At 35.8% G+C, this 21,444-nt stretch overlaps 2 protein-coding genes and 1 long non-coding RNA gene across 3 annotated transcripts; 1 reads left to right on the top strand and 2 right to left on the bottom strand.

The window, feature by feature from the left end:
- The first annotated feature begins 266 nt into the window (after nucleotides 1–266).
- On the top strand, nucleotides 267–2,108 carry LOC309484022. Its single transcript, XR_014200711.1, has 2 exons — nucleotides 267–777; nucleotides 817–2,108. It is a non-coding gene; the product is annotated as an uncharacterized lncRNA (long non-coding RNA).
- On the bottom strand, nucleotides 1,857–14,781 carry fxyd3 (FXYD domain containing ion transport regulator 3). The gene is made up of 8 exons (XM_082150155.1): nucleotides 14,401–14,781; nucleotides 5,185–5,235; nucleotides 4,935–4,970; nucleotides 4,781–4,804; nucleotides 4,593–4,667; nucleotides 3,561–3,597; nucleotides 3,384–3,427; nucleotides 1,857–2,554 (listed from the first exon to the last, which is right to left on the bottom strand). The coding sequence occupies exons 2-8, from the start codon at nucleotides 5,216–5,218 to the stop codon at nucleotides 2,535–2,537; spliced, it is 270 nt and encodes an 89-aa protein (XP_082006281.1). The 5' UTR covers nucleotides 5,219–5,235; nucleotides 14,401–14,781; the 3' UTR covers nucleotides 1,857–2,534.
- Nucleotides 14,782–15,688: 907 nt separating this feature from the next.
- On the bottom strand, nucleotides 15,689–18,981 carry fxyd11 (FXYD domain containing ion transport regulator 11; the record flags this gene model as incomplete). The annotated part of the gene is made up of 6 exons (XM_082150156.1): nucleotides 18,853–18,981; nucleotides 16,738–16,782; nucleotides 16,447–16,479; nucleotides 16,301–16,315; nucleotides 15,819–15,893; nucleotides 15,689–15,717 (listed from the first exon to the last, which is right to left on the bottom strand). The coding sequence occupies exons 2-6, from the start codon at nucleotides 16,769–16,771 to the stop codon at nucleotides 15,689–15,691; spliced, it is 186 nt and encodes a 61-aa protein (XP_082006282.1). The 5' UTR covers nucleotides 16,772–16,782; nucleotides 18,853–18,981.
- Nucleotides 18,982–21,444: the final 2,463 nt, after the last annotated feature.

Below are 21,444 nucleotides of genomic sequence, written 5' to 3'. Positions count from 1 at the left end.
TATTCATGTTGTCAAATTCGATTTAAATCTCCCAAAAAATGATTTTACAATGTAACTTTTTTTCTGTAAAAGGTGTACTTGTGGTAAATGTGCAAAGATGCCCACAGAACGCGAGAACATATGCTGCAATTGACACCCAAGGTAAAACAATGAACTGTAGGGACTGCAGCATCTTTGAAGATAGCTTCTGTGAAAAACCAGCATTGAGCTGTGCCTGATTGACGAAGCAGTCACCACACTGAAATGTGCAGAACAGACGGTTAAGGTCGAACTAAATTGCTGTGGCATTTCTGAATAAATAAACATTAGCCATTGTTCTCTTATATTAATGTTGTTCGGAAGCCTGTGCAATGATGGTGGGCAGTGCTCGGGGTGGGACTGAAGGCGTTGACTGAGTAGTTCTGACGTCACATTTATACGGAAGACACAACGGCTCGTGAAGAAGTACAGCTACTTTATGCAGGCTGTGTGCATTTGTCTGTGGATTGACTGTTTTGAAACTTATATGGTAGTTTCATAGCCCCTAGACCTTTGTTATCATGAAAAAAAGCCAGGAAATTTCAGTTTTGACAATATGGGACCTTTAAGGCTAGCATTTTCATACTAAAAGCTAAAAAAACAAATTTTCAGGGGACCTTTAAACGTGAACTTTTGAAGTAGAAAGAATATTGTTTTCTCGTGAAATGTACTCCAATGATCTTTGAAAGCAACTTTGAAAAATCTTTGTTTCTTCTTTTTTGCAGTGTGTGTTATTTATTGCCCATTTTGAATAGTATAGTGCAGTTTCAATTTTACATTGAAAATTGACATTGGAAGTAGAGACTGAAAAATTGTTCATTGTATGAAAGTACATAAGTAAAAGTTTCCATTAGCCACCGCATAAATCACATTTTGTTAAAAGTCTCCCTTCTAAAAGTGGAATAATCTTTTCAAGCTTATTTCTTTGGAAAGTGGAGGATGAAAGCAGGTTTGCTTATGACTGTGAGGTGGTAAACCAGCTCTAATCTTGAGGTTTCTTATCTCTGAAACAACCACCTCACAACAGCAAGAGTGTGCACGGCAAACGTGTTATCTATTTTTATATTAAACTAGGTATTATAGGCAACTTCCACTGCTTTCATCCTCTGTGATTTGTGATCGAAAAAAATTTTTCCCACCAATTCATTTTCATTTCCCCCTTAACTGTATTCCCTCCTACACAAACACACCCCAACCATACAACACCTCTCTTTTCCTAAACAGTTTGTATAAAAACAGCATTCAGATTCTCTGAAACTCCAAATAAACAGTGGTTTCTCTAACATCATGGCATTATATACGGTATATATATATATTCTTAAGTCCTTTTTGCATGTTATTTTAACTATGCTGAACAAATTCTTGTATTGACTGAACTGTGGTTCTGTTCACACAGCACATACCAACCAACCAATCTTGTTTAGTGTTGGGAAATCACTGTAGTTATAGAATTAGGTTGTCAATGTATGAACATAACTGTATTTCACATTGCAATCAAGATTGACAGTTGTATTCTGATAATAGTTCCTATGTAATGCCAAATATCAGTGAGTAGAGGGCGCTGTTGAGTAAATTTTGGGCCATTCTAATTGCAAAAGTCTCTTTTTAGCAGTTTATTCCCACCCAGTCACGTTTAATTTTGGCCTTTTTTATCTAGCTTCAACTGAATAATTTCACTAAAACATTGCACATGCATGAAAAGGATGTGAGAAATAACATGTCGTATCCTGTAGCTATATTGTCTAATGCTTGCCTTCGTGCTCATCCAAAGGCTTTGAGAAACAGTAGGGTGTCAGTCAGCTGGAGACAGAGAACAGAAAACATTGATACAGGTGCTCTTTGTTTAAGTGTCTTTTAGTTTATTTTAGTGTTTATGTTTGAATGATACTGACAATTTTTCACACAACAGATAAAAACAAACTCTTAACACTACTAGCATGTTTGTGATAAATAGGCTGGTAATGAAAATAAGTCAAGCACATGACAGTGTAAATATGATGTGTTTTTTTCTTTCTTGAGAGCATGATCTTTTCATACGTCTTATTCAACTATTACTCAATTGCAAAGCAAGTCTGAACAGTACACTACTTCACACGAATGCAACAATGCAATATTGAATGGATTCACTACAGCGTACAGAAATATTTGGTTAAAGGTTTCCATATGAGACTGAATCAGGACACTGCCATTGAAAGCCTTCCCTTTCATACCTACATCCAACATAATTTAATACAGTTACTGACAGGATAAAAAAACAATTTACATTAATTTTTTTGGTGATCGATTTATATTAAATGACATTACAAAGACACATCTGGCATTAAAAAAACAAAATGGTACATGAATTTTCTCCTTCCTCTTCTATGATCTGGGAGCAGATAAACAGTGAAAACACAGAAAACCTTTGGATCAGGTTCTTCGTCTTAAAGAGAAATGATTCCTCTGATAAACCAGCACATGAGATAAAGGAAGGCAGACCGTCTCCTCTGATTGGTTCAGGTCAGGTCAGCAGGTTTTTAGCATTCGCTGGCCCTTGCTGTAAAATAGAAAAGTATTGAAGATGAATATCACATTTAAATATTTAATGAACTGATTTTTTATAGGATATTCATCTAGATCAGTCTCTTACACTGAGAACACAGAGGGAACCGATTTATCTGAAGGCCTGAGAGTGGTCAATATCAACTTTTTTATTATTATTTATGTTTCTTTGGCTCGACAATGTCCTAATTAATTTTTTCATGGCAATTCATCTGTCTGATGTCAGAAAGTTGCAGACCTCCAGAAGATTTTTTTTTTTTTTTGCAGCTTAGTTTAAAAAAAATGCTTTTTCACTGGGAAGTTTTGAGGGTTTTAAAATTACAGCATGTTTTCTTTGTCCAAAGAACTCTGTCATCTCAAAAGATAAAGGAAAATGTGACACTCATGGTCCCTTTAAATAATTTAAATTAAATTCTAATTCTTTTATTCTTCACTATAGACAATTAGATACTGAATAAAACATTTACATAGCACATCTTTGTATCCTGTTTCCCCAACCCCACCCTCAGGGATCATGGAGTGTAAATACTCCCCGGGGAGACATTATGACTCATCCTGGAAACCATGCGACTGGTGCTGTGGAGACGGGCCATACGGGCCCACCACTGAGCACAGACCCACTGTATCCCACTGCATCACGGGGAACTGGCACAGCAATAATTAGCAGATGGATTTCATGCGTGCACACGGCTTTCAGACCACACAGGTTTATAAGTGGCGTGTTTCATAAGGGAACTTGAGGGTGGGGAGAGTTCTGATTTATACCAGGTTACCAGCACTGGTTTCATGTTACTGGCTGCACAGGCAGATTAGGGCGGTCATACCTGTGTCATTGAGCATCGATTGAGCGTTACTTCCTGTCCTCCTCCTGTCAAAAGAGAACTGCGCTTTTAGAGCTAGTCAGTGTGTATATGCTTCGGTGTACATACAAGCAAAACACCACAATGTGAATCTATTAACTGTATAAAAATTTGCTGTAGCCAATATTATTCATTTTATACCTTTTGTCCTGGTTGAATTTGCATCTGCAGTGGCCACCTGTAATAATGGCAAAGGATGTTGTTAAACAGGTTGCTGGCTGAATCAAAAATATGTCCAGGTCACATTTCATGTCAAAATCCAAAGAAAAAAAGACAAAAAAAATCACACAAGCAAGAGTTATGGCCGTATGTCTGAATATTGTCAGTTCAGCGGACTATGTGCTATCCAGTGAGTGATTTCATATGCCACGGATTTAGGATCTGCTGTTGTTGCTAGCTCAAAATATAATAAATAAGCCTCAGTTATTAATTATAAAGTACAATAATCAAAAAGTTAATATTGAGTAACTTATATTTTAGACACAGTATTGACAGTTTAATAAAAAAATATTTAAACAGTTCTAAACATCATCGCCAAAAAACAGTAGTGGTGTTTTGTTTGTAAATGATTTGGTGTTTTTGAACAAACTGGGCGAATGATTCAATGACTGAATTCGGGACCATACTAGCATAATACTAGCCTGGTTCTACCAGACTCTCGTACATTTCATTTGTACAGAGAGTCTGGCCTCTCTCCATTGACAAGCGTTAACTTCCTTGTAGGCGGGTAATCTGTTGAAGTTTAAAACTATTGGATCTGCCCAGAGTCACTCTGGATCTGCCATAACCAATCACTGACCTTTGGTCGTGACGTAACCCTACAACTCAAACTAGCGCACGACCTCAACGTCATCGTTCTCAGCCACTCCCTCTGTTCGCTGATTGGACCGCCAAAAAAATGATCGGAGAAAACCAAAGAATACACCACAATCCCAGACGGAGTACTGAAGGGAAATAGAATTGAGCGGAAGTACGCAGGAGGGCGGAGCCAGGCTAGCATAATACTCCTACTTCTGCCAAATACTGTAAAATTTGTTAGTGTTAGGCCATTGGGCTAGTTTTGTTGTGTAGACCTGGCAACCTTTTTTTTGTCGCCATTTAACGGTTTAATGTAACATGCAAAAAGATAAGGCTATATGTCTTAAATCTTGTCTGAATATTGGTCAAACTCACTTAGGAGAATAGTAATGCCAATCAGACACAGAACTGCTGCCAAGATCAAACCTCCAACTCGAAGTCTGTGATAATCTAGTGAGAGACAGAATAAATGACAATTAAAGAAAATGTGAGATGATCTTAAGAACGCTCTAAGCACTGGATTATGAATGATAGGCTCAAACTAGAAGATGTGTGCAACTAACCAAAAGAGAAGGGGTCGTCCTCTGCTGCAAATCCCAAACCGGAAGAATTAAAAAAAACATGAATTAGTGCATGTAACATTATGTACAATTATTTTATCACAAGGATGAGAACAGAAACAAAAAGAAACTGTAAATGAAAAGTGAAATCTCTTACTTGTCTTCTGACCTTCTGCCAACACAAGGGAAAAAACTAAAAAAATAATAGAGTATATTAGCAACATAACATCCAAAACTTGTACGGTCACATGTGTGTGTTTATTATTATTTATAGTTACTTGTGGTCTATACAGATAAAAGCACCTTAATGAATTTACATTTCTATGGTCAGAGACGTGACAACAAGCAAGTATTTTTAAAACCAAAGATTTCAGAAAATGCTAAAAAAATTAATAAAAAAAACTCACGCGTCAAGAAAACTAGAGCCAAAGTCTTCATCATGACGGTGTGGTTGTAACCTGAAAAAATTAAACATACAGGTAATAAAGATGCATCTGCTCTACATAAAATTATCACTAATTTACTTTCTTAAAGGGATAGTTCACCCAAATATGAAAATCATGGTTTGGGATGACTTGAGGGTGAGTATTGATGACAGAATTTTCATTTTTGATTGAACTAACTCTTTAATGCATGTTGCAGGCCTTATTGTGCATGATGTGTCGATATCATTTTTAAAGAAATTAAACTTAATAGTTTTAAAATAAGTTTTAAAAAAAACTTCCATTTTCTCTGCTTTCACCAAACCTTTACCTTTTTCTTCCCCTCCAGCCGCCTGACTTTATGATCCAATCATCTTCAGAGGAATAAATTAAAGTCCCTCCCTACATTTTCTCAATGATTATCCTTTTTCTCTCGGACACAAGTCAGACTGCAGTTAAGTCAAATGGATTGTTAATATGAGTTTAAGATTTTCACATTAAAACACTAACTAATAATTCAGTTAGTGTTGGAAAGCATATCATGTATCTGCTTGCTACATCAGAGCAAATTCCCATTGTGCTTTGCAATCCACTTATGCTCTAAATATAACATGAATCCCCTTAATGCCTGAATTATTGTCCTCTGCCAGCTTCACTTCAACAAAAATGGGGTAAAATCAAATGATCACAATCCTTGCCAATGCATCTGATCTGATTAAACATACTGGAGCAACAAATAGCAGCTCTTCCGAACACAAAGCAGACTCTTGGATCAAATGTCAACAACGGCCTGGAACATCTCAGCAACCAAATGTTCATACACCAACAAAACAGCTGCTAGGAAACACACATCAAGACGCTAAACCATTTCATATAAAAGACCACCTTTGTGCTGGAGGTTTACATGTTCTGACAAATGCATACGTCTACATCGTAATGAAAGGTGCACTGTGGAAACACGCTGGAGCACCAATCCAAAGCTTAGCTGGGATTTTCCATTTCGTCTCCGAGAGACCAGAGGGAATGCTGTGGCCATCCCTATACCAGCACGAGATGATGTAACACGCTCCACCTTCAGCTTCCACCCATGGTAGCAGAGAAGGGGAAAAGTATTGGGTTCACCAGAGACGTGCTGAGACAAAATAAAGTCCAGTGCTTCAGCCCTTTGATCAGAGAAGCCGTTGTCAGCGTGAGCAGCGAACAAGGCAGCAGTTAAGAGCTTTTCAGAGAGTATCCAAAAGAGGTTTAATAAATCCCTTGTGTCTGTTTTATACCCTATTATCTTGCACATGAATCATCTCATTTCCTTCTTCTTGTAAACATTGATTCAGTGTATTTATATAGTAGGCCTACTTCATTTTATGTTCTTAAGCATGGGTGCCTGATCAATTTGTTTATGTAAATCAAGTCAAAATAGCTTCTGTGTAGAACATGAAATTTGCAAACAGGTGCTAGTCTGATGGTGATTTCACGTGTCTATTAAAGGAATAGTGAACTCATTCTGTCAAAATTAACACATTTAAATATACTGAAAATTCAGATCTTGAATGTTGGCTACATTTGGAAATAAATAGTGCAAAACTGTATTACTTTTACATGAATTTTTTTTTTTGTTGTTGCTTGGCAGACTTGGTGACTACTACAAACTAACAGTCTGTTTCTGGGGGACTGAACCATAGGCATATAAACATAGATCCCTCATTCTGCCATATTAGAACGGTCAAAACACCGGTCTGTGACACTCCAGAGCAAGTTGACTGCAAACATCTAGGTCTCTGCAGGACAGTAATAGAAGGTACCGGATCAGTGGACGAGGCCATAAACAGAGAGGTCAGATGAAGGGCATAATTTTCATTGCATGATTTAAAAACACTCACCAGTTTGAAAACACCCACACATTTAGAAACGCCCACTTTTGTTCCACAGAGACCCCATAGGCTACTCGTTGACTGTGTGTCTGCAACTGTAGTTAGACGCATGCATTAATATCTATATCTGCAATGGACTTTCAGCAGATGATTTTGCTAAACTAACACAATACAATAAGACGACGGCGTCAGCAAACACGACATAAAAAAAAATTACCCACGTATTAAACCTGTAATATTGAGTAAGTGAATACATATAAAACACAGACTAACACATTCTCACCTGTGAAAGGTTATCACATTTCTTCGGGAATTTAAATCGCGGCAGATTTACAACCAGAAGATATGCAGTGGGAAGTTCGGATCATTTTATCGTTTTGAGTCTATCGACTTGGGGTTCGAGTCGAGACTCGAGAGATGAACAAAACATTTCTCTTTCTGGTACCGACAGCATAGCCTCTATGGGACTGACAGGAAGAACGAAAGACTCGGACCCGAACCCGAAGACTCGAGAGATGATGAACTTATCATTTCTGTTCCCTGTACAGAACCTATAGGATATTGTGCATGCGCGGTCAACACAAAATTAACAAATCACTCTCTGAGACAACTCAGTTCAAAATGAACGAATTGTTCATAACCGACCCATCACATTGATTGTTACTGTGAGTGACGACACGCTGACCGTTCCAAGATGGCGGGCGCGGTGATGTGTCTAAAGCTGTCAAATTTGAATTCTACGTGTATACATTTCTATGATCGAAACTGACACCGCTGTCTGTTGCTAGGACGCGCCACATACATTCTGTTGTTGCTTTGTCCAATGTCCGCTTTGGCGAATCAAAAACAGATAAACACTAGGCAATATTGTGTCACAAATGTAAGTTAATATATATTTGTGTTTACTGAAATGGTTTATAAGAGTCGAGACTCGAGTTGCGCTGCTGGTCACACTCGCAGTTGCGCTGTTGGTCTGTAGCCTACCAAAACAGCTTCGCAGGCTTTTTTAATCACTCTTACTCTGTCCGTGTTTTCTCATTTGAGACGAAGTCTGACGGACATCTTGGGCTTTCGTAGTGGTTTTTTTCTTCTTCATTGATTCTTTCTGCAAATTATATAATAAAACCAATAGGTGGCGACATGTGACTGTAAGTTGGGTATTAGCGAGTCACTGAATCATTCTCAACCAATGATTCATTCAGGTTCACTTGCTCTTTTTGGATTCGTTTGAAACTAGTTTCATTGGAATGACAAAAATAGACAAAGTACAGTAAAATTACTGTCATGTCTCATATGTAAGTTACTCAAGACTCTTGTTTCTTTAACTATTGTTTAAAATAAATATTACCTGCCATAGTGTTTGTCTAAACAGCACGATTTCGAGTGTACTTTCTTGAAGTGTTCTACTTCTACGGTACTGCCTTGCCTTATAGCCTATACAACTGGTTAGGCATACTGATGGAATTTGAATTTTTAACAACTTATTTAAAGTTATTATTTTTTTCCTGAAAAAAATCATAGGCTATTTTAGTAGTTGGCCTATGCTCATAATATTCTGTAATGTCTTCTACACCCTAGTGAAAAATTAATATACCAAAATGTACTTGAAATACATGTATTTCATACTAAGTATAATTGACATATTTATGTACTTAATATAAATACCCTGTAATTGTAGGCACCTTTTGGTATACTAAATTGATACACTTTAAGGGTTAGTTCACCCAAAAATGAAAATTATGTCAGTTATTACTCACCCACATGTTGTTCCAACCCTGTAAGACTTTCGTTCATCTTCGGAACACAAATTAAGATATTTTTGATTAAATCTGAGAGCTGTCTCACTCCTCCATAGGCTTCTATGGTATCGAAACTTGCCGGCCCAGAAAAGTTAGTAAAGGCATCGTTAAAATAGTCCAAGTGACTACAGTGGCTCAACCATAAGTTTATCAAGCGACGGGAATACTTTTGTGCACAAAAACAAACAAAATAACAACTTTATTCAACTATTAATTTTCTTCTGTGTGGGCCTCTGAGTGAGTTGACGTAGTGTAACAGCGCAGCGCTTCTGGGTTGTACGTCAGAACGTCGGCTCACGCATCACACACATGACCAGCGTCGGCCAATAGTGAGCCTATGTTCTGACGTACAACCCAGAAGCGCTGCGCTGTTACACTATGTCAACTCACTCAGAGGCCCACACAGAAGAAAATTAATCGTTAGTTTTTGTTTTGTTTTTCGCACAAAAGTATTCTCGTCGCTTGATAAACTTATGGTTGAGCCATTGTAGTCACTTGGACTATTTTAATGTCTTTACTAACGTTTCTGGGCCGGCAAGTTTCGATCCCATAGAAGCCTATGGAGGAGTGATCCAGCTCTCAGATTTAATCAAAAATATCTTTCTTTGTGTGAGTAATTACTGACAAAATTTTCATTTTTGGGTGAACTAACCCTTTAAAGTCTGCTAAATTAGAACAACTAATTTTGCACTTTATCTAGAAATAGTGCTGAAGTTCAACTAAAGATATACTTAAGTATATTTCATCATGCTAAAGTGGAACTATTGCAAGTATATTTTAGGTACACTTTAAATATCTTGCATTTAAAGACTAATACTATACAGTGATCATGCAGTTTTTCAATATAGAAGTACTCCAAATAAAGTTTAATTATACAATTTTAATCAGTAAGTCTCAAGCGATATGTCAGTAAATTTGTTAATGGATTTGTAGTATACTCAGTATGAAATAAATGTATTTTACATTTTGATATAGGTTTTTTCACTAGGGCAACAAATAAGTGAAACGACAAATAGTTATTTTATCAGTACCATGCAGTGCAAAGATAATTCTTCCAAGAATCTGGCAAGAAAACCTGTTTCTGGGTATTTCGCAATCTTCTTAAAGCTCATCATGTTACTGTACAAAGAACTGAGAGAAAAGGAGAGAGCATTTCATCTCACTGTTCTTTTAGGCTTGGACAGTCTGGACGTTTTAGCACCCTCCTGCCAGCAGAATCACCCAGGGTGCACGAAGATAATAATGAAAGTCCTGTGATCTGGTACGGTCACGTTGGCTTGCCAGTGAGTGAGTCATGGGAAAGAATAAGGAATTGTGTCCAACATAACTTCCTCATCTCACATTACAAACCGACCTCCCCTCTTTCAATGTAATGCCTTGTTTCTTTATTTTTTTGCAGTTGCCATAGTTCATTCATTCTAGAAACAATAATGTCTCTCAACCCTTTTTGCTCCTCTTGTGCAACATTAAATCCTCATTCAGGAAATGAGATATTCAAACCAGATAACCAAGGAATATCGCTCACTCTCAGTGTCTGAGCAAGTCAATACTTTAGTCCTGTATTGTGTTTGCTTGTAATTAGTCATAGTTTAGTTATTTTAACAACCCCCCTAACCATAGAGGTATTACATTTAGCTGAATAACTCGCCCTGCACAGTTTGAGTTACTAAAATTGTGACTTGTTGTGCATTGCAAAAATTATTTTTTCTTACCTCATAAACAGATATTAACAGATATTTTAATAAATGTTGTTTTTGAAAGGAATAGTTCACCCAAAAAAATTGAATTACCCCACCACTCACTATTAAGCCATCCTTGGTGTATATGACTTTCTTCTTTCAGCTGAACACAGTCAGAGATATTTGAAATAATAGCCTGGTTCTTGTAATGGCATTGAATAGTGCCCGAGTTTGTGAAGCATGAGCAAGTGTACGGCTGTTGCCAGAAGCCAGTGATTATAGTTTATAAAGTTTTAAATATGGATATTTTTCTTACAAAAACCCATCGCTTTGCTTCAGAAGGCATTTATTAACCCTACTGGAGTCATATGGATTACTTTTATGATGGAGAGATGCACTTTTTATGGCTTCAAAAACCTTCAATGCCATTACAAAGCTAGGAAGAGCCAGGATATTATTTAATATAACTATGATTGTGTTTGGCTGAAAGAAGAAAGTCATATACACCTAATGGCTTGAAGGTGAGTAAATTATAGGATAATTTTCATTCCTTTAAGACAAGTGATCTAACTCATGATTTTGTGCTTTTGACTTCGTCCAGCAGATAGCCAATGAGCAACCACCCAGAACACCGTAGACCAGAGATGTAGCAACCACACGGCAACCTGCTAAAAATCATTCACAAACACCTCTGCAACATCCTGGCAACCCATAGCATCATGGTGGTGAGTGGAATAGAGTGCAGAATTAGCTCTGATGGGAGCTCACTAGCAGACACAAATTAGTAAACACACTTGTCAGTCCTACACTTCTCTCTCCTAATTATATTTTTCATATTTAGATCATGTCTACTACTGGTTTATTGACCAAAGTCAGTCTAAAGGCAGTTATTTACAGTTCTGCACATGAATTGAGGCTGTATAGCCAAACACTGAATGAAAATGCAGAAAATTGCATCTGCCATATACTGGTGTGAGCTGCAAGCTATCTGTTTGATATACATTTGATGGACACGCCTCCTTCTCTGCACTAATTTAATCGATCTAGTAATTATTGCGAGCAACAGCTGGTGTGGAGGTGGAGTGTGTTCTGTGTTGAAGAAAGGAGAGAATTATGTTGAAGTAGCAGCTGGCAGGCAGTGCCACACGCACATTGTTCTTTTTTTTGGTTTCTTATTTAAGCTCCTCTTTTTTCCTATCCGCCAGTAAACATGGTATATACATATACACACTCAAGCCCAAAATAGCTAAGCAAAACACTAAGCTTTAAATTGTCTTAACTACAAATTATTGGTCATGAAATTAGCAAAATCGAAGCAAATGCACTACTTAAAAATCATCAGACTGAAGTTTTTGGCAGAATTTGGGAAGTTGTTTGTGGAGTGATCAATCACAATGAAACACGAGTTGCGTGGTGATGCTCCAGAGCGGTGTCTTCGAAAATCTGCTGATAAATATAATATTAATGCATCTCTACCACAGTGAAGCATGGAGGAAGAGTGTAATTGTGTGAGGAACCTTTTAGCTGCTGGTATTGGTGAGATGCTTCACTGGGAAAAGTCATTTAATGCTTTGGAGTACTGGAGAATATTGCAGAATGGCTTGCTTAACACAAATGAGGAATGATCAGATGTTATTGTTCAGCAATGCTCCTGCCCAAATTATAAAGACAATCAAGAAGTGGCTTGAGAACAAGTTCATCAGGCTGGTGTTTTGGCCTGGTTTTGAGTCCTATAGTGAATATTTGGTCTCACATTAAACTCAAACTAACTGGGAGACATTTTTCAACTACCAAAGAAAGGTTTGAAGTCATTATAACATTGAGTGGAACAACACTGACTCTTACTTCTGCAAAAAGCTGTCTGCAAGTCGGGAAGGCTACGCTAAGTTACTTTATCTACAGTATTTGTGAATTCTTGCTAGTTTCCTGAGCAGTGATTTGTGATTAAAATGGTTATACCATTAAATTCCACTAAATCTTTTTAGATTCTAATATCCACCCAATCAGAAAACAAATAGGCATATTAATAAACAGATAAATGGGCATATAATAGTGGTGATAATACATAACAAATAAATAAAATAAATAAATGACCATGTTTACTGCGGATAGGAAAAAGAGAAAGAAAGAAAGAAAGCAAGCAATACACATATTTGTGTGTGAGTGGTCAGTGTACTAAAGTCTCACCTACTTTTTCCAAACACCCCACACTCCATATAAGAGAACTTGACTCAATCACATGGCAAACAAAGGATGCACGCCATGTACACAGGAATCCAGACTGCAGCTATATTAGGAATGAAATTCCACCCCTGAGAACAGGCTGTGAACTTTGAAGTATTGTATGATTATACACTCCAGCACAAACACGCTGACAGATGCCCTTTAGTAACACAGGCCGTTTAAAATGGGGGTAAAGTAAAACCATGTAGTTCAACAGTGTTTTTACAGACAAACCACTCCAGAAAAGTCCTCAGTATATAACTAGATTTGTATTGAAATTCACAGTGCTTTCAAGCTCTTAGCTGTCCAGAGTGACGCAGGAAGGAACAAGACATTCTGTTGAAATGAATCACTGTTATAAAAACCACAATCCCGCCCTTTCCACTGGTTAATGTAGTGCTGTCCTTGTGCTCCCTTCAGCTAACAAACGCCTGTTTCCATGAGCAGATCATGCAATAAAGCCAACATGCTGAAAATATGGCCATGAGCATCTAAATGTAATCCTTTCACACCACATAAAAGTGTGATAAAAGAGGTTAACCAATTGTGAGACGGTGGGCTGGCAGGATGCATCTCCAACTTTAAACACCACATTAGACTTGTTTACTCGTGAACAACTGGATTTCATCAACATTTCCATATTCACAGCCAGCTCATGATTAAGCCTCCATGTTCCTTATTCAGATGTTCACAAATATACATTTTCTAAAATCTCTCAGTAAACTAAATGAATCAAACGTACAGTCGCAACACTTAGTCCATAAAACTAAAATAATAATACCAGTAATGTTAAAAGCACCAAGTATTATAAACATAGTAAATAGTATTTCTACATGTTGTAGCATACAAAACACAGTTGGATTTTGTTCAAATAATATTCAATGAAGAAGGGATTATTTACAGGCTGGTATGTTCAGCAAAGAATTTATGTGCCTGTGATCTTTAAAAGTCGCGGTGATCAAGGGCGCAGCTGCTCTCCACAGTGAAGCTGCTTGGCATTCCAGTTTCCAAATCACTGGAGGAAAACTAACTCAAAGAGTGAGGTCCAAGTCTGAGACCACCTTGAAAACCTGGATTTTTGTTATTAAATACAAATCCCCCCCCCCCCCCCCCCCCCCCTTATTATAATTTGCTCACGCAACTCCACTGTCGCAGTCATTAAAGCAAAAGGGGGAGGAACCAAATACAAAATTCATATATATTTTCCAATTTGAGTTTTCACTTGTATTGTTCTGCATAATGTTCAAAATTAAATTAGTAGAAAAATGCAAAGAAAAAGTGCATTTTCATTAGTGGTCTCAGATTTTCAGACCCTAATGTTTTACTCAAAAAAAGTCTGATTACCTATATATTTTTTCATCTTGAAATTTTAGGTACTTTTTAGTATTCGTATTATTAGATATGTATACTTTTTTCTTTTATAAAATAAATGTTATTTTCAAACAGACTAACAGCTGGAAAGTATGTAAAAGGATACAAAGATCCCACATTAAACACCAAGTAAAAGCCCTTAAAAAGTTTCTGAATGCTTAATTATCATATTTTAATACAATGAACTTGACTAAATCCATCAGCCATAACATATGTTTCAGTATATAAACATTAAAATGGTGTCCAGAATTGATTACTCACCTTTATCAAGGAGAAAGAAACTGAAACGTTGAAGTTTGAAACGTGGTTGTGGAGGAACCACCCTAAACACACGTAAAAATGTGATCTAGACAGACTTAAACCAACACCCTAAACAATCCGCTCAACAGGTTGGCTCAGTCTGAGTGGGTTGAGTTTTGAATGAAGGATCCTTTTCTCTGGGAGAGCAACTCTGATAGTTTTTAGTTTGTCATGCACGCTCAGGCTAAATTTATTCTACTGGGTGGACACAATGATTCACACTGGCTCTAAAAAAATGCATTGCATTTGCAGGAAATGTTAATAAAATGATCTGAAACAGTACTGGTAATTTTCTGTCAGGGCATTATTCATTTTTCTATGTATTATTTACAGAGTACACCCTTTAAAATAATGTTCCAAAAGGGTGTTTTTTGCAGCGATGTTCATTTTCCGTTCCTCAAAGAACCTTTCAGTGGTTAAAATAACCTTTTTTTTTTTAAGTGTAAAGAACCGTTTTTCACCATAAAGAACCTTTTGTGCAAAGGTTCCATGGATATTACAGGTTCTTCATAGATGTGATTAAAGAACCTTTATTTTTAAGAGTGTACAACACTGAGGAACAGAACAGGTAAAATTAATATAAAAATCAATTGCTATTATTATTATTTTAGAATTCCCCCTCCCCATGCTTCAATAATGCATTTCAGCATTTAAGTCAATGTATTATAAAACTTATCTAGACCACCTACTGGAAAAAAGACATTTGAGCTTTATCTTGCATAAGGCCAGCCAGTGTTTGAACATCTCTCAGCCAAAATAACCTCAGGCATAAAAAAATGACTCCAAATGCATTTTTGCAGGCCCATAACTGAGAATATTTATTAAAGCGCCACTTGGAGAGATTACTGAAAATGTCGAAGTATAAATCTACAGATTCAAAATAACAGCAGCTCAGTTTTTTTTTTTTTTTTTTGGGCAGGAACTGTGATTAAAGAATAAATTAAATGGTTGAAAAATGTTGAAACAATGGAAAAACTACATTGAAATAAAGTACAAGTCAGAAGTGGAGCTAGTTAGCCATCTGTAGTTTCTAGTCTTCTACTTGATCAAATATCCAATGGAAAGTTTCAGCGGATGAAGTCCCTGATCCTTAGATTTTGCTTGCATCTTCTTCATCCCTGTCAAAAAGATGAGGCACATTTTAAACAAGTTTTTTTTTCTTTTAATGATAAATTTTGATTTCAAAATGTGCATCATTTTACTGAGATGTCAAAGTGTAAGTGTGAATTTGAACCTGAGATCAGGTGACCTACTTTCTTTTTTGTTTGCACTGCCCCCCTGTGAAGAGAACAATCTGTTACTCTTTCTGTGAGTATATAAAGTCAAACATAAGGTTTTCGTTAGGTAGAAAATGCGTGTAAAAATTCGGAGCTACTTACAACACAAAACTGTTACCCCTCCTGCTACAAGCAGAGCTGTGAAGACCAAACCCCCGATCCTCAGCGCCTCATAGTCTAAAGAGTGCAGCAGTCAGCAGTCTAGCCAATTTTAATATTGCTTAAAAATTATATTAAAAATGTTTAATAAATGTATATTTATTATATTTATGTATTACTATTAACTATAAATAATACTATTATAAATGTGTGCGTGTGTGTGTGTGTATGTGTATTAGTGCTGTCAAATAGATTAATCGCGATTAATCACATCTAACTAAAAAATATTTTATATATATATATGTGTGTGTGTGTGTGTGTGTGTGTGTGTGTGCATTAAATATGTGTGTTAATAAATATATAATATCTGTGTGTGTGTGTGTGTGTGTATATATATATACACACACACACAGCTATTTTATATTTATTATATTTATTACGTTTTATTTATTAGAAATCATGAGCATCTGCCTCAGAATACTTACTGTAAACAAAAGGATCTGCAAAGACAAAAAAAGAGAAGAAAAGTTAGATCGCTCTTGAAAACAGACAAAAATACTGCCAGAAATGTTCTCATCGCATAAGACTAAATGTTGAATAGCAATGTAAGAAACAAACAGTTCTGCCTTACTTGCTTCAGCTTGACTGAAGAGTGCCAAGAGGACTACAGATGAAAATGAAGATATGTGACAAATCACACACAAAGAGGGAGATAAATACTGACATTAACAAGTATAAATATACACCTATACATATACTGTATTGCTAACCATAATTTACTAAAAGCTTGTTCCATCAAATCACTAAGTCCATGTATACTGTAAATGTGGACGGAAAGTCTCTTTTGAATGTTTGACCTTCAGGCCCAAGGGCACAGATCTGTGTGTGACCTTTACTGTGTACATAAATAGTCATGACTTACCTGTAAGGAGAACTAGTTCTGTGAGCTTCTTCATTTTTACCCCTCCTGGTCAAGGACACACACACACACACACACACACACACACACACACACACACACACACACACACACACACACACACACACACACACACACATACACAATAAATTAGAAAAAAGAAATTGTCTCCTAAAGGAATTGTCAAACAAAAATAAATAAATAAATAAAATTGATGATGACTGGGGCTCTAAAATGATAAATAAACGAATCATAAAAGTGATCCATACAACTTGTTTCTCAAGCTGCACTATCTCTCTGACGCGGTCATAACTTCATAACAATGTCAGAAGTAATAATGTTTAACATGTTTAATGAATCAGTTGTTTCAGTTCTCTTATAATCACCTAGTGAATTGTCCTGTTTGACGACTTTAATTCAGCTCTGTTTCTTACACAAAGCTTTCACAAGCCTTCAGAAGACAGCGCTCATGTTGTATGACCTTGATGATGCTTTTATGGTGCTTTTTTTCCCCCCAGTCCCCATTCAGCTTCATTATATTGAAAAGAATGGGCAACGTTTATGTTCCATGGAAAAAAGTAATACAGGTTTGAGCATCGAGAGAGTGAGTAAATGACAAAATTACAACTATTTTACACAAAAACTTCAAGATAAAACATACTAATGATTAATTTAAAAAATCATTTTCAATATACATCACTAACAAAGTCAGCATCGGCTACTTGCAGCACTTATAATTAGATCTGCTATGTTTCTTTCCCATGTTCAGGTCAGTGTGTGAGACGCAGAATGTTTGTTATAAGAAACTCCAGCTGTAAACGCAGCTGAGAGAAATCAGCGCTCGTGTTTTATAAGTAAACATAGAAACGACGGGTCAACGCAGTCGGGACGCAGGACACTGCTGGTGTACCCTTGAACGCCTGGAGGTGTTTTGGAAAATTTGCCCTCCCACCTCCTCTGGTTATGGAATCATCTTAGAGTGCTTTGGATCAGTAAGTCAGCACTTTCTTGATCTCACTGACCACATATGTTCCCTGACCGATGTCTAGATGAGACGCTATTTCTTTCTCAAGTTGTTTCAAACCTGTGTGAATTTCTTTCTTCTGCTGAACACAAAGGAAGATATTTTGAAGAATGTCGGTAACCAGACAGTTGATGGACCCCATTGACTTCCATAGTATAAAAAAAAAAAAAAGACTATGGAAGTCAATGGGGTCTGGTTACCGACATTCTTCAAAATATCTTTTGTGTTCAGCAGAAGGAAGAAATTCACACAGGTTTGGAACAACTTGAGGGTTAGTAAATGATGACAGAATTTTAATTTTTAAGTGAACTATTCCTTTAATGCATCTTATAGTCTAAAAATTATTATGATAATCTTATAAAACATAATTCTTCTGAATTAAGCCTTAAATTAAGGTTCCAAAAGGGGGTTTTCGCAAGAACCCTTTTTAATTTCCCAAAGAACCTTTCATTGAACATTTTAATAATCTAAAGAACCTTTGAGAAGTGGAAAGGTTCCTTGGAGGTTCTTTATGGAATCATCAATGCCAATAAATAAAAATAATAATATTTTTTAGCGTTCCAGGAAATATTTACACAAATTTCATGTAAAATTATTCTCAAAATATCTAAAATCCCATGGGGTCACCTTCAGCTTTCGACCTGATCCTGAGAGAGGATGACTTCATAGCGGTGTCAGAAGTAACAATGAAGAGTAAATTGTTCTTTTGAGTCTTTTTTATGAATCATTTGATTCAGATCATTCTTGAATTGGACTGATTCAGTTCTCTTATGATCACCTACACCTTGTCCAGCCAGTCAATTCTCAAAATGTCCACATATCAAAAATGCAATGGGGTCACCTTCAGCTTTCGACCTGATTCTGAGAGAGAATCTTTATCTAATCATTGTTAATCTTTAGTTAAATTAATAACTTAGACCATGGATTATGTATATAATCACAAATGGCACTGAATCAAACATTAATGAAAAATTTCTTAAGATCCTAACTGGCATGCAAGCTAAATCAATAATATTACAGGAGGTAGTTCTTCATTGCATCATCCCTATGTCACATTAAGCACAATCCATTATATAAAAAGAGCATCATCTTACCTTAGCAGAGGAACTGGTGGCTCTCCGAGGCGGTAGATGTTGGATGATGCTCCTCAGGTCGGGTAAACTCACAACCTTTCTGTCTTTTCTATAACCTTTAAAAATAACTCCTCCTTACTGTATACACATAAACAAAGCACAGCATATCAGATCGATGAATTTTGGGTGTGTGTATCACGTCATCCTGTCCCACTGTTTAGCCCAAAACATGACCTGTGTGTTGATGAATTACACAGCTTAAAAGTTGTTTAAGATGGAGGCCAGCATGAGTACACCGACAAATCAATGTCCTTTAAATGTTCTTTACTAGAGGTATTAAAGCGAATGTCCTTTACGCTACAGTCAACAGTAATATGACACTATGGGCCAAAAAAAATGTTAAAAAAAAATCATGAAAAAAATATATTATATATAATATGTAAATATTTTTTACAATATATGTCATTATATAATAAATGACTAAATGTATATTAAACAAAAAACATGAAATAATATATAAGAATATCATTTCTTTAATAATAATAATTATATAATAAATATATAAAATTATATATATTTATGAGATTTGAGATTCTGTAAAGGGCCTCAAGTCATTTTGATATTATATTTATAAAAAAAAAATAAGAATATGAATATATACATATACAGTGCCTTGTGAAAGTATTATACCCCTTAATTTTCCCCCACATTTTGTCATGGTGCTGCTTTGTTACACTACTTTAAATGATTTTTATTTTTTTTCACATCAATCTACACTGACTTGTGACAACTTTGCAAATGTATTAAAAAGGAAAAACTGAAATAAGTACATCGCATACAGTTGTTGTACCCTTAACTTGAAGCACCTTCAAGCCTTTTTGGGTATGGTGCGACAAGGTTTGAACATCTGCTTTCCTTCTCTGACGAGTCCCCCAGTCCCCCAGTTTTCATGTGTCCTCACTGAGGAGAGGCTTGAGTATCTCACTCTCACATAAAGCCTAGATCAGTGGAGTGTTGCAGTCATGTTTTCTCCCATCTCCTTATACCTGTATGATCATGTAAGTGACCATCAGCTTCTTGGTCACCACTCTAACCAAGGCCCTTCTCCATCGATCGCTCAGTCTGGCCAGGAGGCAAGAGTCCGGTGGCCGGTTGCATAAACTGCTTAGACTAGTCTTAAAAGTTAGTCATCTTATTATTCTTTTTTTTTTCAAAACTGGTCCTTACTTTTTAAAGCCAGTTACATAAAAGAGTAGATCGGTCTAATTTGAATTGGAAAAGTAAGACTGATCATCGCTTGTCTAACTTCTATTTGGTCAAACTAGTTCTTACGACACAGTCTTCTTAAGATAGTGGCAAAGTTTATGCAACTGGCCTAACTGGTTGTACAAACTTCTTCCATTAAGGATTATGGAGGCTGCATGCTTCTGTGAACCTTCAGTGCAGCAGATTTTTTTGTTGAGTTTCGACAGTTTTGTCTCTGAGCTCTACAGACATTTCCTTTGACCTCATGGCTTGGTTTTTGCTCTGATATCCATTTTCAACTGTAAGACCTTTTATTGAGAGGTGTTCGCCTTTCCAAATTATACCCACTTAAAGCAGTCTGTACAAAACAATGTGAAAAAGAAAGAAGGGGTATGAATACTTTTGCAAGGCGGTACATGTATATGTATATATATATATATATATATATATATATATATATATATATATATATATATATATATATATATATATACAGTACAGGCCAAAAGTTTGGACACATTACTATTTTTAATGTTTTTGAAAGAAGTTTCTTCTGCTCATCAAGCCTGCATTTATTTGATCAAACATACAGAAAAAAAATGTAATATTGTGATATATTATTACAATTTAAAATAATTGGTTTTCAATTTATTATACTTTAAATTATCATTTATTTCTGTGATGCAAAGCTGAATTTTCAGCATCATTACTCCAGTCTATCACATGATCCTTTAGAAATCATTCTAATATGATGATTCATTATCAAAGTTGGAAACAGTTCTGCTGCTTAATATTTTTTCATAACCTGTGATACTTTTTTAGGACAAAATAAAAGTATTGATTTATTTAAAAAAAGAAAAAAAAAAGAAAAAAAAAGAAAAGCAAATTTTTTAAAAATAGAAATCTTTTGTAACAACAATATGACTTACTGGTCAGTAATTTGGGGTCAGTCATTTTTTTCTTTCTTTTTTTGAAATAAATCAATACTTTTATTCAGCAAGGATGTGTTAAATTGATAAAAAGTGATAGTAAAGAAGATTTATATTATTAGAAAAAAAAAAAATATATATATATTTTTTTTAATAAATGCAGTTCTTTTTAACCTTTTATTCATCAAATATATTAAGCAGCAGAACTGTGTCCAACACTCATAATAAATCAGAATATTAGAATGTTTTCTAAAGGATCATGTGATAGACTGGAGTAATGATCCTGAAAATTCAGCTTTGCATCACAGAAATAAATGATAATTTAAAGTATAATAAATTGAAAACCAATTATTTTAAATTGTAATAATATATCACAATATTAAAATATTTTCTGTATTTTTGATCAAATAAATGCAGGCTTGATGAGCAGAAGAAACTT

The sequence above is a fragment of the Leuciscus leuciscus genome, assembly GCF_965113295.1.
Source record: "Leuciscus leuciscus genome assembly, chromosome: 20".
NCBI classification, from domain to species: Eukaryota; Metazoa; Chordata; class Actinopteri; order Cypriniformes; family Leuciscidae; genus Leuciscus; species Leuciscus leuciscus.
Note: the sequence above shows the minus strand (reverse complement) of the source record. Positions and strands in the feature narration are given on the sequence as shown.

Coding starts and splice junctions, on each gene's coding strand:
- fxyd3 (XM_082150155.1), bottom strand. CDS start 5,218: ATGATGAAGACTTTGGCTCTAGTTTTCTTGACGC. Junction 3,598..4,592: donor TGGCATTACTATTCTCCTAA/GTGAGTTTGACC, acceptor CCATTATTACAG/GTGGCCACTGCAGATGCAAA. Junction 3,428..3,560: donor AAATTCAACCAGGACAAAAG/GTATAAAATGAA, acceptor CTCTTTTGACAG/GAGGAGGACAGGAAGTAACG.